The sequence below is a fragment of the Xiphophorus hellerii genome, chromosome 8 (genome assembly GCF_003331165.1).
Source record: "Xiphophorus hellerii strain 12219 chromosome 8, Xiphophorus_hellerii-4.1, whole genome shotgun sequence".
In the NCBI taxonomy this organism is placed as follows: Eukaryota; Metazoa; Chordata; class Actinopteri; order Cyprinodontiformes; family Poeciliidae; genus Xiphophorus; species Xiphophorus hellerii.
In genome coordinates this window covers 15,377,749-15,396,853 of record NC_045679.1, presented here as the reverse complement: position 1 = coordinate 15,396,853, position 19,105 = coordinate 15,377,749, and the positions used below count along the sequence as shown (strand labels likewise).

General features: G+C 36.5%; 1 protein-coding gene across 4 annotated transcripts in view; it reads right to left on the bottom strand.

Annotated features, from left to right (window-relative positions):
• The window catches only part of pdlim5b (PDZ and LIM domain 5b), a 50,367-nt gene that overhangs the window by 17,911 nt on the left and 13,351 nt on the right, over positions 1 to 19,105 (bottom strand). For 3 of the 4 annotated variants that reach the window (XM_032570618.1, XM_032570617.1, XM_032570615.1), the window contains exons 3-7: positions 17,016 to 17,167; positions 7,811 to 7,844; positions 6,314 to 6,837; positions 2,674 to 2,828; positions 1,081 to 1,105 (exon numbers count right to left, since the gene is read on the bottom strand). In XM_032570618.1, coding sequence (XP_032426509.1) covers positions 1,081 to 1,105; positions 2,674 to 2,828; positions 6,314 to 6,837; positions 7,811 to 7,844; positions 17,016 to 17,167 — 890 coding nt within the window. Of the gene's footprint in view, positions 1 to 1,080; positions 1,106 to 2,673; positions 2,829 to 3,892; positions 3,920 to 4,717; positions 4,741 to 6,313; positions 6,838 to 7,810; positions 7,845 to 17,015; positions 17,168 to 19,105 lie in introns of all 4 variants that reach the window. The other variant, XM_032570619.1, reaches the window with a different exon arrangement.

The following is a 19,105-nucleotide window of genomic DNA, read 5'->3' as shown; positions in this document are numbered from 1 at the left end:
GGTTCAATAATATTTCATAAACGCATAAAAACTGATCTTTGCATCTACTTAAATAGGTTTCTCTGAACAAGATTAAAGGAGGAGAAAAAAAGCCAAGGAGATGAGAAGAAAGCAGAAAAGAAGTTGTTTATTCAGAAAATAGATCACAAATGAAAGATTAGAAGGAAAGAAATGACAAGACAGGTTCAGAAAATTCAGGAATATAAAACAGGAAATAATGAAAGAACAGATTTACAGAATATGCAACCTCTGCAAACATACACACTGCAAAAATAATTTACTGCTATTTATCTAAATGTAGACATTTTTTAAGCATGCATCAACGGGAGCATCATGGTTTGCCGTTTCATCCATTTTGTACTTATGTACAAAAAGAGACTACAGACGTCAGTTCTGGTCAAAAAATCTAACAATAGACAAAACAAGCACTGTACTACTGTACATTTAGAACTCGTGCTGAAACACCGTGGTGCCAGTCTCTCAGCTTGTTGTACTTGTGTCCTACAACTTCTGGATCCACCTTGCTCACTCTGATTTGCACAAAAGGACAGAATAAAGAGAAGAAAAAACAGGAGAAAACAGTTGGACAGTTAAGGTGGCAGAGCAGAAGTCAAAGATTTTACAGGAGGAATGAATTGAGGAAAAACAATAGGCTTAGAGAATGTTTTCTTTTTATAGTCTCTAACAGAGAAATACAAGAAACTAATCAAATGACTGGTTGGCAATGCTTGAAGAGCATGCACTGCTTAGATCCTGATTTAATAAAAGTTTACATTGAGAACAACAATGGAGACCACAAAAATGGTCAACACCACCTTCCTTTGCACTCTTTAATTAAAATGTTTTCTGTTTAAAAGTCATTTAAACAATAATAAAATACCACCCTGGATCAGGAAATCTTGAAAATTTTCTTTTGTGAACATTTACCAGCCAAATAATAAACGAAACAAATCTAGATCAAATTTCAACAAGTGTTCCTGCAAAATAGATCTCCTTTTTTTGCACAATATTAATCTGTCACTAAAAGTAGTAAAAGTGAAAGAACCACATTTATCAGACTTAAGAAAAAGCACTACTTACTTTTTTCCATTTTCTGGCAGTTGTTCTACAAGAGGAAAGAAAAAAAAGCACCAATAAATTTACCATCATATGGAAAATTTGCGCTAAGCTTACATGAAAGATGCGTACATAAAAAAACATACACAAAAAAAAAAACAACCCTAGCTTTGTTGGCTATTTTGAAACATTGCAATTCGTATTGCAATCTATATTTTTAAATCTATGCAAGCATCTACAACTTCAAAACATTTTATATTTCTAAGACTAAGAGCAGATCACAATTTTTTCTGGACACATTTACACACATTCACACTTGTTCTATAAACACCAAGAGAACAGCAGCACATATAGCTGGAGTATAAAAAATAGCATGTTCAAAAAAATGGAGCAAAGCTGGCAGTTCTTGCAACAGCTTTTATTACCAATCATTAAAATGTATTTGGAACGATTTTTATTCTGTTCCGAAAAATCTGTGGTATCTCGCATTAACTTAAGGAATGACAAGGAAAGAGAATATTATGCAGAGTCTGCATTTCTCTTTACAATTTCTGAGAACTGACACTGAGATCTGCAGAGAACTGTTTCAAATTAGTGTTATATGAAGTGAACCAACTTCATGCACGGTAAACAGTCCAACCCACAATTGGTTTTGCCTCAAAGTCGCCACACAAGGTTTCTATTAGATTGGGGAAAAGCATTGGGATTGGGTTAGCCACACCATAATATTAATCTCTTTGGTCTAGACCAGGGGTGTGCAAACTTTGCAACATAAAGAGACTTTTTTTTGCCCTTAGTCCTGTTAAATAAAACTCATTTAGAGCTGCAAGTGTTATGTGATCTTTTGAAAAAGACATCTTATTGTTTTTGATAACTCGCTACTACAGATAATGTGTTGCCATTTTAAATAACTGCTATAAGTTTCTAAAAACTCCCATTGCAAACTGTTTATTCTCATAAGAATAGTGAAATATTTACACCAATAAATAATCAAATAATCTCTGGTTAGCCATAAACAGACCTAACATGGAGTGCAGGCTTCTTTGCATAGGATCACACAAAAAAACCTGGGCTTTCTTGTTTCACAGTATTCTTTGGCTTGTTTTTAAAGTTTGTGGGTCATCTGTTAAATAGTCTGACACTTGCTGAAAAAGTTACAAGTCACCAAAGAGATGCAATTTCTTCAGCAATGGGACTTTGCTAGTACTTCTTGGCAAGAGCATGACTTTACATGATCAAAAGTTGAACATTGGGGAATTAAAACAAAACAAAAAAATATTTTAGTTTCATCTAACTTCAACCAAAAACAGTGATCAGTCTATTTAATGATATTGGATATCTATAATTTTGAAAATAACATTATGGGTACCAACCGAAATATGGGTATTTCATTTGCAGTTAAAATATAAATGGCTTCATTTATATAGAAATACAACTTATTTTTCATTGAGTGCAATCTACATGTACTGTGGAGTTATAATGAATCTAAAAGAAAAAATAGCTAGAATTTATTTCAGACAGCAGCACTTTTTTTTGAAAATATCCCATAGTCATGAAGTCTTACAAATACTCATTTGAAAATATTTTTTACTTCTTTAAGCTGAGGTCAGTGCTCACCGTTCTCAGTGCCAGTCATTTGTGCGAGGATGCGGAAGGAGCGAGACTGGGAGGTACCGGTCCGTGGGTGCCAGTCCTCCGTGTCTTCAATAAGACGCTTTTTGCTGGCGTCACTCAGAGGGGACACGCTCTTTTCAAGCTCCACACCAGCTTTCCTGTGCAGCAAAACAGGACATAAAATAGGTAACTTGTAATTTTGATTTGAATGGCTATCATTAAGATTACAGGTTTCAAACTCCAGATCCGAGGGCTGGTATACTGCATCTTTTAGATGTGTCACTGCATCTCAAAAATCACAATACCAAGTTGTTATTATGACTCTATAAAACTTGAGTGTACAAGGTAATAATTCACTCCTTTGATTCAGATTTGTTGGACCTGGGACACATCAGAAAGATGGAGAACATAAATAACATGGTCACTGTAAAAGGAACGGGCTGAAGGTATAAAGTCTTTATTCTTGGTGTCTAATTACTTGCTCAGTTTGTAAAGAAAAAAATAATACATTGCTGGAATTTATACTTGTCAGATCAACTATTGCTACAAAAAAAATTAGAAAAATACAAGGAAATGTAAACTGCAGCAGGAGAACATTGGAAGCAGATTCAGAGAGAATATTGCTCTCTACTTTAAGTCCTGAAAGTGGCATAGTACTAATAGTGTTTTGTGTTAACTTGGTTTGGGTCACAGTTGTATACTTTTTGGGATATGCTCTAAAATAGACCAGTTTGTTCATTAAATAAAAAGAAAAAGCATAAATGTTAATTTTTTTAATAAATAGATGTGTGCCATTTAAACTCCCCTTAAAATAAAACAACTATATAGAACTAATGCTCTATATTTTTTCTGTCAGCAGTTCTAAATGTCACGTGATGCACAACACATTAGATATGCAACAATCGACTGGCCAGAAACGGGAATCAGTTTCTCCTAGCTTGGCTCTGACTGGTGATAAACACGTCAAGAGACGATGAATAAAACTTTCTGTTTCCTGTTCATCAAATACAGCATGCGTATTTAGGCAGTTTTTAGACTTCAGTACCAAATGAAATAAAAATCAATAAGTTTATGGTTTGATGCATAAGCAGAGATCTCTTTCATATTCGTTCAATACAAGTAGTTCAATACAACTAACACTTCATTGTTTTTGTTTGACAAATTATATTTATATTATGTATATAGAAACAACATGGCCTAGCAGCAATCAGACCACAGTTACCTCCTAGGTGTAGTTGCAGGTGGAGTTCTGCAGGTGAAGAGTGAAAAGACGATTGAGGAGAGAAAAAACAGAAAGAATCCAACATTTACAGACACAGACAGAAAAAAGTGAAGAATTGGAAATTAGGAATACTATTAGAAAGAAACTAAATGTTATCTTGATAAAATTTCATAAAGTGAACCTTCAAAAAAACAGAACAAACTTTAGTAAAGTCAAGAGCTAGTGAAAACTTGTCATAACAGCAAAACTGAAAGGGAAAATCTAACAATAATCAGTAAATGTGAGTCAGTGCTGCACCACCAGGTGGCAGTAATGGGCTTTCAATTTTAAATATGATCTTTTACTTTTATACAATAATGCACTGTATGTTATCCAGTGGCCCTTTCAAACTGTGAGCATGTTTATCATCAAGAGATCAAAACATGTGCACCCCTTTCCTCTGTTTGTGTTTAAGTAAAACACAAATGCAATCAAAAAGACATGTTGTATTATCCTTAGTCTAATGCAAATATACAGATGCAACACCAGCCCTCAATAAACTGATAGTGGTTGCAGCTAAGCCAATCAGATGCAGAAGCAAATGCCAAACACAGATGCTCCTAAGTGCATAAATAAAGATCTAAGGCTGTTCCACCAATTGGTGTCCATGGAGGTTTTAGATGATGAATATTTACTGGGTTGTTTTTACTTTAAAGTAAGGTTCTCATGTCAGCAGATGAGGTTTGTGAGATGTAAGCATGCTTTAATATAATCATAACCCAGAAAGATGTGGAGGCTGTAATCACAAGCTACTGCAGCAACCACGTTATCAATCATAGCACTAACTTGGTGTTTGTCTCGTCCTCATCCTGTGGGGGGAAAAAAATAGTGCATGGAAAAGAATTAAAGCAAAGAATGAAGATGAATAAATTTGAGAGAATGTACATCAAGCAAAACAAATCAGAAAAAGCAAGCATGCAAGTTAGGACACAAAGACAAAAACCAGGCTCCACGTCTAAAAAGGTGAAAAAGTAGCTGTTTTAAGCAAAAGTATAACTGACAAAGCTGAAGAAACAAAAGTACTAAATTTTACTAGACTCAGACTTTGAAACTGTTTCAGTTTGATCTTTTATTTTTAACATTTGTACATTTTAACTCACTTTAGCTCAGCGAAGTGAAAGTTAGTGAGCCAAAAGGTTGCAGACGACATCCAGTCCTACTAAGCTTTGCTAAACTGTTGGTGTTGACATTATGCATCAATTTGATATAATAACAAGGTCTTTCTGTTGTAAACTGTAAAGTCCTTCTAATAATTATTCTATCTCTTTGAGGACACTGCCTGTGTGGTTGCTGAAATATGACAAAGACAAACGTGTGCCTTTAGAAATATTTTCAGAGATTAGAAACAGTCATGTGTGGAAACTTGAAGAGCAAAGCCAAATAAACCACATACACTCCTGTTTAAAATTACTGAAGCCTTGATATAGTGAAACTGTAATATTTTAGTCAAGGTTATTACATAAATATCTAATGCCTGGTTAACAATATTAAAAAAAAACACACTAAAAAAAAACAGCTGACAATTAAATATGAAGATAAATAATAGATCTTCTGTTTTATTACTTAATTTTGCCACAATCTGACTCTTTGCTCCAAACACAATAATTTTTTTTTTTTAATGTTGTTGCCAGTTCCCTTTTTTGGTTCATGCAGCTGAAAACCAAAGTGTGCCCACAGTAAAGCTGCAGCTGTGGTTTACATCCAAAACTTAATTTTGCTAAATATCATAACATTGACCCTTTGCTTTCTACTGTTGGCTCCATTAAATCTTGTGCAAAGAGGGGGTGGGAAACTGTGAGAAAATAAGATGAAGTGCTTCAATAGAAGGCAAATCTAGCACCTATGGCTTTCATGTCCTGGATGACTGAGAATCTACATAAGCATGAGAGGAAGTAGTAAAGCAAATAAGACATATCTTCCTGTTTCATCTGACTGTGACATAGTAATGAAAACTATGCCACCAAACGGTTCACAATCCACTCAGAAAACTTCCTCCAACAATGATAGAACTGAAACAAGCCACTCTGTCTCTTGCTAGGATTGAGATGATTAAAAACAAATACAAAGAGTGTGACTTCAACCTATGCCAAGTCTTTTTATTTTATTTTCTTGTAATCAAGTGCATATAAATTATGATGTGTGGTTTCACTGTTTACTTTTTAAATTAGATAAATATTTTGGGGTGAAGTGTAATGGAGTACAGAGTTTCATATGGTGGAGATCAGAAAGAGTTATGTTGGCTTTAATGAATTTTTCAGTCGGGGAAACCACAAAAATGTGGTACCAGGCCTGCTGACTAATGCGAACAGTAGCTTTAAATGGATCACTTATTTTTTAAGAAAGATGTGAAACAGAAATAAAACATGAAAACCTTGAACCTACCCATTTACATGCTCTGAGAGACCCTGGCTCTCCAAAAGGCCTCGCCTTTGTCCAACAGCAACTTCACAAGCATTGGCGTTGGAGTACAGGTTGATAGGTGTGTTATAGACGGAGGGCTGCGGGACATTAGGATGGGAAGGGGGGGCCGTCACTCTGGGTGAAGATGAGGTGTTAGATGAAGCGGATGAGGCAGAGGGGGAGGTGAAGGCAGAACGGCCGGGGCTGATTTTGGGGGCAGAGTTTACTACGGCCGAATCTGAAACGGGGATGCTTGACTTTAATGCGAAGGGAGGCTGTGGAGGCTGAGATGGAGCGGCTGGGGTGAAAGCTGATGATTCGGAAGGAATAGAGGCAACTTTTGGAGCAGCCGGGGAGGAAGAGGCAGTAACCCCACTGCTGCCGCCCCCAAATGGCCGAGCTGTCTTGTTGTACAAAGGAGTGGGCTGGCTTGGTGGCTTGGTGTATGTGGTGCTCGGCGCAGGGTGAGTGATCGGCACAGGCTTAATGATTTCCTGAGGCTCTTCCTGAATGAAGGTGAAGACAAACATGCACAAAAAGCAAATCCACAAAAATCCCATGCACTGAAGCCAGAACTCACAGCACAAACATAATAAAAATGAACTGTGTTCTCACACTGGTGGACGAATCAAGTTACATCTCTGCCATTCAAGCTAATTCAAGCAGCGCCTTGCAAAATTATTCATACCTCTTTTTACTAATTTTGCCACTTTATAACCACAAACTGATGGTTTTTATTAGACTGTCCCGCAAAGTACAACAAAACTCTGATGTGAATTGCATCCAATCTGAAAAGTGTGGCATACATTCAGCCCGCTTTAATATGACACCTGATGAGAAATGGTAATGGATGGTATCATCATGTTCTGAAGGTGCTTTACTTCAGCAGGAATTGGGAAGCTAGTCAGAGTTAATGAGGGGATAAAGTTATAACAGGGCAATACCACAAGGAAACTGGACGAAGGATGCAAAACACTTGAGATCAGGGTGAACCCTGAACCCAATTAAGAATCCATAGTAAGACTTGAAAACTGATGTCCACAAAGGCTCTTCATCTAGTCTGACTGAGCTTGAGTTATTTTGTAAAAAGAAAAGGGGAAAACTTTTATTTTTGGTAGAGCATGTAGCAGTTTTGCAGTTAAAGCTGGTTCTCCAAAGCATTAACTCTATGTAGAGTGAATTTATATATATAATCTTCAAACTTTTCAGGTTTTTTGGGGCGTAAATATTTTGAAAACCATTTATAAATGTCTTTGCACTTTGCAATTATGAAATAATTTGTCTTAATCAATCACATCTATTCTAGTTATTTACATTGGTATCTGTAGTTGTAAAGTGACAAAAAAAAAAGTTTTCAAAGGGTGTGAATACTTTTGCAAGGCAATGTGTACATGCAAAGCAATCTAATTTTTTCCACATAATGTTTTATAATATGAGTTATTCAACTATGATGCAGAGCTAAGTAAACGTTTCCCTTACCTTGTGCGATTCCTCTTTCGAGACAGTGGAGGCTCTGAAAAGACAAAAAATAAAAATATGAGTCACTCCACATGAAACGCGTAGAGTTGTTAAATCTAAAGTGTTTGGAAAAGTATTAAAGTTTGTTTTTTTTTACTTTGCCCGACTTATTTTAAAGGCTGGTTTGCAGAGGGGAAAAGAAAATATAGTCAAATAGGCACAAATTCAAGCAAACATACATAAACATTGTGCTAAGTCCTGTGATCATTAAAAGGTCCAGTATGCATTTGATTTGCACAACAGCTGAAGCAGCTGCTACATTTTAAAACCGTGAAGGAGGTTTAGGGTGGTCTGCTCGTCTCTTCTTCCTTTTTATCTCACTCTGGAGATGTTCTGGAAACCGAAGACAATACAACAAACTTTTCAACGCACTTTTGATTTATTTTTGATAAGTGTGCAGTGTTACTATTCTATTAATGTTTTGGACTGTTTCCTGTTAATGCATAACACATTCTGTTTTATGTTAAAAATAAGTTGGAATCAGCAGTTTAAAGCACTTAAAATGTTGGCTATTTGAATGATGACAGGTTGTAATAATATTTTACAATATTTGGTCTGAACTCCAGATAATGTAGCCCTTTTTTCCCCTATGTAAAAAAACAAAAAAAACAAGAGGGAACAAAAGCGAAAAAACAGACATGAGGTAGAGAGGCTGGTCCTGGACCAGGAACTGTGGTATGTCTCCTGCCTCCCTTCCTGTCTATCAGGACAACAGACAACAAACTCACACATTTCCTTTCCAACTGAGCTGAAGCGCATTAACAGAGCCTGGTACCAGGTTGTTAAACAGCCCCACCCTGCAGAATCAAACGTCATCTGCGGCCATGCTTCCACTTACAATTTTCCACTTAACAGTTAATATCCAGCCTGCTTATTTTCCAATGAGCTACACCAGCGTATTATTGTAATTGCTTATGGAGCAACACATTGCCTCGCCAGGGAAAACAGTCAGAGGTCTAAAGATCAAACGGCACAGACTGTTTTGAACACCCTGTCTATAATAATAAGCCACTATGCATCTGCTATCAGGGTCCCAGAATGGGGCAGCTGGGCAGATTCTCTGTGTCTGTCTATTCCCAGAGCAAACTGAACAAACACCCTACAGGGTGGTGGCCTGAACATCAGTGTATTTCAGACCTGTGGGAGTCCTGCACTTTGTGTAACCAAACCTGCTATTGTAGTGCTGTCAAAAAGACAACACTAAGGGCACGCAAACATGTGTTCATGTGACTTTAAGCAGCATAAATATTGGTTAATGTGTCTAAAAGTAGACATCTAACGAGTATATCATGTCGAACATTCATTTTTAAATGGCAACCACGTAGTTCAGCAATTCCCTTTCAGACTTCAGTTAATACATTATCCTTCACAATACCTAATGGAGCTGCTCATTTCAAAGCATCCTCTCTGAGTACATACTTTTTTGAACCAACTTTTGCTTAATATAAAGCTTTAGCACCTTTGAATATTTGTCTCTACCAGCACCAGAGAATTAAGTGACTAAAATGTGATTTCATGCAGTGCAGATCAAGCTCTGTGAGACTGGACGGTGAGCATCCGTGACCATCATTGTTCAAGTCTTGGCATAAATTTGCCCTTAGATTTAGGCCTGGGCTTTGACTAGGCCCTTCTAAGAAATCACAGAGGAGATATTGTTTCCAGGTTGAAATGCAGTGTTATTTTGTCACACACTATTTTGCCAAGTTAGGGCAAAAAGTAACTTCTTCCACAAGTTTTTTTTCCCCCCATTCTAGAACTTTAAAGGTTCTCTTTCAAACAATGGCTTTCTTTTTGCCAGATGGGGAGTGCATGCCTAAGAGTTGTCCTGTTAACAGATTCTTCCATCTGAGTTATGGATCTCTGCAGCTCTTCCAGAGATAACATGGAGACTCTTTGCATAATGCTCTCCTTGCTCGGCTTGTCAGCTGGGGCTGATAAGGTTTGCTTCCTTATATGCAAAGAGCTTTGACAACCCTATATTATTTTCCTTCAATTACATTTTGTGCTATTTTGAGTTGGTCTGTCATGTAAAACCTCAAGTTACATTTAGTGTTTTTACAAGACACTGTAAAACAATTTATATAAATTTCGGTTTAGTAGTGTAAAAAAATGCATATAATTTTTTTTTACACTACTAAACCAAAAAGGTTCATTGCATTTTTAATGCTTTTATAGTGAGCAGTTATTGAGCAACACGTTACTTTGTTTGGTTTACATTCATTAAGATTAGCTTCACGCTTCCCCGAAGTAAAAGGCTGCTTTCATCTGTTAACATCTAAGGTATTTCGGAATAAGTTTAATGAGTTGAGTAATCTGGCCCCCGGTGTGGAAATTGTTTAGTCAGAGAACAAGTCTCAATCTGTAAGAATGCTTCACTTTTTCTAAATTCTTTTACAAGAAAAGCTAATAAATATTTGTCTGGTACAGGTAAATGTAAGAGAGCGCACTGGTTGAAAAAAAGATGATGCATCTCATGGTGTTTCTTTGTGTACACACCCTGACACGCAGCTGCGGCTGCCAAGAATAAGGAGGTTAACAAGAGCAGTAAAGCCTGAGGGCAGAGCACACTGACGCATTTCCATCTTGCCTGTGTCTCTTTGAGGGCTAAGAGAAACAGTCTGGCATATGGCAGTTGGCTGAATGATGGAGTGTCTAATTGACAACTTTCTCAGTACAGGCTTGTGGATTAACAACTTACATTCTTTTTTTTCCAAAAGTGAAATTGCGCATATACGAGGAGCCTCTAGTTTTTCTTTAATTTCGAAGAGTTTTAGTAGCAAACATTTTAGATTGTGAAAAAAAAACAGCTCGATAAACGTAATTAAATGACCCACGATAATCCTGTGACTCCAGGCATCTGTCTCCGTCTTGTGCCATGATCTCTGGTTACAGTTTTGTTTACTATATTTAAACTGGAGCAGATTGAGGCTTAGAGCTTGACAGGGTTATGAAATATGCAGGAAAACATGTCTATAGAAGAATCCAAGCAATTGTTATTTATTCCAAACCACTGTGGACCAAGAGTGTTCTCTTTAAAAAAGTTGACCTATCACCTGAAGAACATTTCTAGGATTAAAGAACTAATATCCCAATAATATCGAGAGGACCTCACCCATGTGTTTATATCTAGTCGCATTGATTACTGCAACAATGTCCTCACATGTTTGCCTAAAAAGTCAAACAGCAGCTGCTGCTCACATTATCACGAAAACTAGGAAAATAAAATACATCACCCTAGTTCTAAAGTCCTTACACTAGCTTCCTGAAGCTCAGAGAATAGACTTTTAAAAACCATGTTAGTTTATAATCACTCAATGGCTTTGCATCAAACTACATTAAAAATCTGCAACCTTCCAAAAGACTTGTGTCTGATTAAAGTTGTTGCTGCATCCCCAGAAACAGATCCAAACAAAAAAAGCAGCATTCAGTTTGTGTGCTCCACTAATCAGGAACAAACTTCCAGAAAATGGCAAAACAGCTGAAACAGTTCATTTAAATCAAGGCTAAACCCCATTTACCTAGGGATGTCTCAGATTAAAGACAACTGGAACACAAATTAATTCTTGTTTTCATTACAATGTTGTTTTTGAGAAAATGTGATATTTATTGCTTGCTGGTTCTTTCTAATCATGTAAAGCACCTTCAATGCTCTGTTAATAAAACATGCTATACAAATGAACTTGCCTTGCCTTAAAATCTGGCTTCTCCAATAAATATGCATTTCTTAATTGCATCCAATTCATGCACCAGGTGCATTTTTTGTTTGCTCTTGTTGGTGTGAAAAACTTTCTCTACAAAATAGCACGGCATGGTAACTAGCATCAAGGTACGAGTAGGCTTTAAAAGAAATTACTGCTTCAAACTTGGCTTTAATGCAAATCTGTTTTAAAACTAGAATTGAATGAAGATTTTTGCTCTAATTTTATCAGTTAAAACATTGAAGGGAATTTATATATACAAAACTTATTTTCAATTTGGAACTAAATAATGTGACAATATTCATTTGGGCCGGCTTTTAGTATTCAACATAACCACTGTGACGAACAATATAATATTTTATTTTTATCAGTAATAGGAAAACTTGTCTAATATTTTAAATAATTGCAACTGGCAATTCGTTTAACATGTGTAATATTTTTATTCATTTTTATTTTGAACCATCACCAGTTAAGTCAAGCTCACTCTCTAAATGTTTTAAAGAAGTGCTAAAAACCTCCAATCAACCCTCGGCATGCCAGCGATGACAGAAACATGCTATGTTACGCCACAGTAAACACTGAGCAGTATGCAACAGCGCTGCTTTCTGTTGCTGTCGGTTGCCTGGATACATCACAAACACAGTTTTCATCCTGTCTGCATGTTTAGTGATTGTGTAAACATATCAAACAGAAGCACTGTGCCTTTCGTATCAGCAGTCCCAGGCATTATCCTGACAGTAGGAGTTCACTGTATGCCATTTCATTGTGCCTGTGAGCACGATAACTCCTGTCATGTACTTTTGTCTTAAGCTGCAGAGTCTCATATCTGTTCAAATAATGCCTGAAGCCCCCCCATTGTTTTTATTTTTGCTTTACTTTCAGCTGCCACTATACATCTGGCTAAGGCGGTCGGCAGTCTGTGGGGCTCCGTATGGTGGCCTCTACTTCACCCTGTAAACTGTAGCTTATTGGATATATATGAGAATGCATGCAGATAAAATCCAGAACTTTTCAGGAGCTGAAGGTTTGAGATCAAGTAAAGCGGGTTTAAAAATGTGAAATCAGAGGGAAAAAAAAAAAGACAGAAATGTTAAATTATGTTGTTTCCACCGACTAGCTCTGATTTATTTTTAGATGGAAGAATCTGAAACATTCAAAAACAATAATGAAAATAATATGTACGGGAGATAAATGCATGCGGTTCAACCGTGAGGCTCACCCTTTCTAATCCATCATCTTTGAGGTTTTGGATCAAGAAGAAACCAGCCACTGCCTGATGGACACAGCATTTCATTGCACTCTGCTGCGTGTTTCAAAGACAATAAATAAACAATTATCATACTTTCCTAACCCTGCTTCCCACAGCCATCTGGTGACTGACTAGTGGCTAAACAACAAGATTTTCTTGATTTTAGAATAAAACGTGCCCATAAACTGGAAACTGCTGCTCATAGCAACAACCAGAATTAAATGGAAGTTTGAAACCTCAAGAAGTCAGTCAGTTCTGCTAAATGAACACAAAGTGTATACAGAAACTAGGAGAACATGTTCTCAAGATGTTCACCAAAAGCACTTTAAAGTTGTTTTGGCAAAAAGTTTTGATGTAGGTTTTTACAGAAATTAAATTTTTGAAAACAGATAAATGTTTTTTTAAAGCAGTGAGTTGAAGTTCAAATATTTCTTGCTGAAAGTCTCTCAATTATGTTGTTTCTAGTTGTATTTGTTAAAAAAAGATTTTTTTGTATTCCATATAGTTTTTGCATTCCAAACCTACTGACTCACGTTTGTTTTATGCAATAATGACACATAAAAAGACATCTATAATAAGAATCTAAACAAGAAGTACCTGCACTCATTTTCAATGCCTTTTACCCTTTCAGGTCTGCCAAGGTTATTAATAAGTCTCCACTTTTGAATTCTCCATGCATTTTGGGATAAAGGGAGTAGAACTTAATTTTCTACTAACTCACAACAAAGTACATTTTTACCTGTGATGTCTCCATTTCTGAACAGATGATGAAATATAATTTGTTAATGCACAGTGCCCACAAAAAATTAGGTGCCCTTTGGTTATTAAATTTTTGTGGACGCATCTATTAAAAAGGCAAAATGCAGGAGGTTTTTAATAATCGAACTGATAAAAGGTCATAAGTTTGTACGAATAAATTGTTCAGCATTACTGGTAGTAATGCTACGGGTTGGACCTCTTTCTGAACAAACATGCTTGTTCCAGTGGTCAAACAGTCAAATTAAACACTGCATTATCCTTCCTGGTTCTAATTTCCATACACAGAGCAGCAATGCCAAATGTCATTTCACACTACAGCAAGTATATGGAGCAAGATATTATCATTCTGGCACATTTTGTTGGGATTTCGACCACTTCTGCTTGTTCAGGCTCAACATGTAATTTGCTATAATCCACCCGCTTCATGGAATAATGGAATTACAGCAGGACAAGCAGTGGACTTCCTCAGTTCATTTCCTCTCTGATGAAAACATGTTTACCCCTGCTTGACTCAGAAAAATTTGTCAAACAGACCGAGCTGTTCTGGGATCTCTGAGATTTCCATATGCATTTTAGTTGGACACTTATTTGCAAGTTAGTGAAACAAAAAAAATACTGTATAACATTGTTACAATTCAAAAATGTTCAGTATTGTGCATGTTTAAAGCCACAGTGTATGAAGATTTTATATGGCATGCATACACTATGAAATCTAATTTTAACTAGAGAAATTAATAAATATCCAAAGAAAAAAATAAAGTGTGAGGTGATTTAAACATCAAGTCCCAGCAGTCTCCTTTAAATAAATATTAATCTAAGAGTGTTTCTCTTTAGTCAGATGTTTTGTACTCCTCCTCCAGATGGTTTGGATTCTAAAGTGGCTTTTTAAGGAAGTGCTTGGGGAATGTAAACTATGACAAAGTGACATAACTGGGCGAAACTGTCCCATTAATCATCTCCCAACACTCTTACTCTGCAGTTGTAATGTCAGCAGCCTTATCAGTGACCATCGAAACCATAAATTGCTCACAGAGAGAAGAAAGGATTAACTGTTGATCAGAGGGAAATGTTTTTTTTTTTACCAGTTGTGCCCCACTCCGTTTTCTGGGGCTGAGGAGTTTTAGAAGACAATATTAGCATTTGTTTATTTAGGTTATACAATTTTGAAACTATTTTTACAACCATCTTGATTTATTCTAAACACAAAATAAAATGTAAGGATCCATAAACACACACCACAATTACACACCACTTGTAACAACAAGACCTTTGTTGTTTCGGGGGTAATTTAGCTGTAGTTTATTTGCTCCATGAGACCAGAATTGTTTGATGTTTCATCGGGCATCAGCAACACACAGCAGATTATACACAGCTGTGGGACAGGACTATTTTCAGACGGTTTTCCCACGATTAAAGCAAAGAGGCTCCTTTTTCCTTTGATGTGGTGATGAAATGACAGGATGGGCAAAGCAGACTTGAGTTTAGCTGTCAACATGTTTTACAGCTAGGAGAATGTGCGTGCTTTGGCTCCATTTGTCTCCGTCTAACACAAGAGATACTTTTCGCTCATTTCAAATATAGCCACCTCAATGATTACTTAACTTAAACTCGAATAACAGCAGACCACATTATCATCAGCAGCATTATGCTGCTTCTCTGTTAAATGCATTTAACAGACCATCTTAGAGCTTCTTCACCTTTTCTACTGTGCTGTCAAACTTGGATGCATCAAAGCAAACAAATATTTACGTCCAACAAACATAGCCTGACTAAATACAATAACAAACTTCAAAATGATATTTAAGAAAAAAAGGTTGTCCAAACCAACTTGAACATGTTGTGAGACAGGTTCTACTTAAGTTTCTGGGTTCTGGTAGCAATGAAGTCCGGCTGCTTGGATAATTGCTTTACGATAAAGAGCCTAGGAGCCAAGTATTGCTTTTTTGCCTTAAAAATATATAAATTTCAGAAAATAAAAACATAAAAAAGAGATCTGCAAAGTGGCAGAAACCTTTTTACAGTCTTGCCTTAAAAACAACAACAAAACAACAGATCAATCCTCATGTGCTGCTTTCTCTGAATAACATGTATAATAGTCTCTGACGCATCAATGAGCTTCAAGACCTAAAGTTTGCATTCAATAAGGCTTAAGATCTTTTAATATTTTATTTTTGGGTAACAAGAGAACAGAGAAGCAGCGTCAAATGTCTTTGCATTATGCTAAGCATGGAACGACATGTGGAGACAATTAGTTACAGATTGTAATAACCTAGAATTAAGATTAAGTACTTCATGTTCTCTCTGTGTAGCATGTAACATTCATATACATAACATTGTGGCTTCACAAACGCCCACTTTGGAAACGACCTTCAGAAGACCAAAATGGAGCTGAACCTCAAAGTAAATTTGCATGAAATATGTTTTTTTACAATTTAAGTTAATGGTGCAATGGGAACTCTTCCAGCTCTCATGGGTAACGTTTAGCTTTCCAATCATGCATGAGCATAAATCCAGTTTAAAAGCCTTTGCAGACATTTTCTGTAATTACCAAGTAGATGACATGATGCTCAAACGATGTACATGACCAACAAGCTTACTCCTCTGAACCCTAAGACAGGAAAAGCAAAACCAGAATACCACAATACCACAGGAAAAGCAAAAGCTTTTGCTGTGGTATTTCCTGGTGGGTAGCTTTCAAATACTAACAAAAAAAATTATTTGACCAGGTAAAGAATTTTTTAAATAAACATTTAGATTTCTAATACAGTCTTTTCCCTATATAAATGCATTTTTGTAGTTTTTTCTTATACCGACATTGGTTACTCTCATTTTGGCAGTGCCTTGTTTGCTGTAAAGACAGTATGTTTATATTTGGTTGCAAAATCAATGAGGAAAGATTTATTTGTTTTTTGTCATATTTTCAATTGCGATGGTGATAACCCTCAATGATACAGGAGCTGCACAGCCAGCTGCTGGAGAAGCAGTCAGCTGACCAAGTCAGAAGGGTACAGAATGTGATGTGCTTGGAGAAGGAGATCAAGGAACAGAGCCATTGTCAGCAAATGGCTTAGACCAGATCTGCATCAAATAACTATTCCACTCCTTCAAAGATATCTTTTGGACAAGCCAATTCATTTATGTTTTTATATGTATAAAATAGAGAAGTTATTTTTTTACTTCAATGTGACATCTTTTTGTCACATTTTCACTGTAATATTGATGTCTTGTGATATACTCCATGGATGTTATCTTTGTTAGGTCTGACTCTTATCCTGTTTGACTGTTTCTAAAAGCTTTCATTGACAGCCTGTCCATTTCACCCTAAATCTGTAATTTATTCTGTGTATTAGCATCTCTTGGCTTTACCACTACAATACACACAAGCAAAATAAACTGAGAAGGAAAACAGTTTAAAAATCAAACTTGTAAAAGAAAAGTGTATTTTATGTGCAACTGTTACCTTTGTAGAGTGAGGCTGAGGTTGCCTGTGCAGGCTTTAATCTTGTTCTGAGCCTCCAGGTGATTCATGCCTTCTGAGGAAATCCCATTAATAGAAAGGATGATATCTCCAATGTTCATCCCGGCTTTAACTGCCTTGCCCCCATCAGTCAGCTGCAGTGAAACAAAAAGCATAAAATGTAAGTCCAGCGTTAGAAAAACATAGTGGGTCTCAAAAGCTCTTTAGCAAGAAGTTGTTGTTTCTTCAATTCCACGCACCATTTCAAATTAAGTACTTTCATTTTCATTCCTAGAAACACCTTTGAGGAATTAAAGTTATGTAACCACATTTTGTTTATTTATGTCTTGAGCCCACTAATCATTACAATCTCTTTTCCCTTTCCTGTCGTATCTGATGAGATAGGAATCTTATTCTCTACACAACATTTATTAAATAAGACTGGATTTCCACTATAACAATCTGTACATAAAACACCCTCCACAAAATTTCACATAAACACATTACAAAATAAATCTTATTGGAGCCCCATGGTTTGAAAGCTTACAGCTTTCATTTATGACACTTCTTGACTATAATGTAAAGAATATTCAGTCTGGACTGACGCCAGTTCCAGCTCATTGTTTGGTTTGGGTGCTGAAAGTTTAATCTCTCTGAGTTCAACTGTTTTCCTAACTTGATAAGTTTTTATGTGATCGCACATGAATGTTTTTGTGGTAATTGTATTTGCATGCAGGCATGGAAAATTGTAATTATCATAGTCTGTAAAGAATTTAAATTTAATACAATCAACTGACAAAGCCGTTCTTGAATCAGGTTGAGGGTAAACGCAAAGGTAGATAAATAAGAGAGTTTTATTTCTAAAGCACCTTTCACAGATTAAAATCAAAATAATATAATTTTTACAATATAAAAAACTATGTGTTAAAAGAAGTGCACACACCATCTGTAAACACTTCTGACATCTTGAAGATTTGCCAAAGCAAATGAAAAGCGAGCAGAGCATAACTTTTTACTATGGGTTCCATAAAAATCCAGAAGTTGACAAAGTATCACCTGACTGTTTTCATTATGAGAGCTTCAACAGGGTCTTAAAAGGAGTCTTGCACACAGAAGCGAGAGTTAAGACTGAAGTCTCACCAGATCTTCCATCAATTTCCCCCATGCTGAGACTTGCATTTCACACATGGTAATAACGTCATAAAATCGTTACGACTGGACAACACCCTTTCAGGTGTGATGACTGATCTGTCATTATATACAAGCACCTCATCAATCAGTCAGCACTCTCTTAACACACTCAAATCCTGCACACCTATGCCGGCTGCCAAAAGGACTCTGTGTACTCATTATCTTATGTGGTCTTTATTACCTCCATAACTTCATGTCATTCTTCAACATGATGGTAGAATGTAATTCAATGTGACAAGACAACTAAATGAACTCTTCAAAGTTCAGTGGAAAGCAGAGTTTTTGGTTATTGTGTCTGTTCAGAGAACTCTGATTTCAGATATTGAAGTGAATAACAAAATCTATGAAAAGTTCTAGTATCTGTTATCTTGAATCTGTTATCCTTGTCCCCACACAGTTGAGTGAAACTATTTATATGAACAAAACTGATAAGGGCAGAGAAACAACAAAAAAATATATCCTCTTTCCTCACTGCTAAAGAATGCATTCAGGTTGGGCAACTCTGAAATGTAGCCATTGTCCCATTGTGTTTACTCTCAACTTAACAAAATAGAGGAAAAGAATGGGAAGGGGAACGAAGGAATGAGGAAGTGACAGCATCTGTGCTAGAGACTGCCACTTTTTTTTTTTAAGTCTTGAAAAGTGCTTTCTTCCACTCACTTGTTACTTGATCGGTAGCAGGAAGTCTAGAACCCAAAGCTGAGGCTGATGTATGCATACCGACGTCTAGGGCATCTATAGTGCGGTTCTACCACTCACAAAAGCCCAGTGTGCAGACAGGCTCTCTGCTTTAACCAAATCACTCGCTCATTACTTGTGTGACTCACAGTCACAGTTACCTACAAGCATTTAGTGAAACACATAGGTACTTTTAATCAAGCAACCCACATTCTCAGATTAAT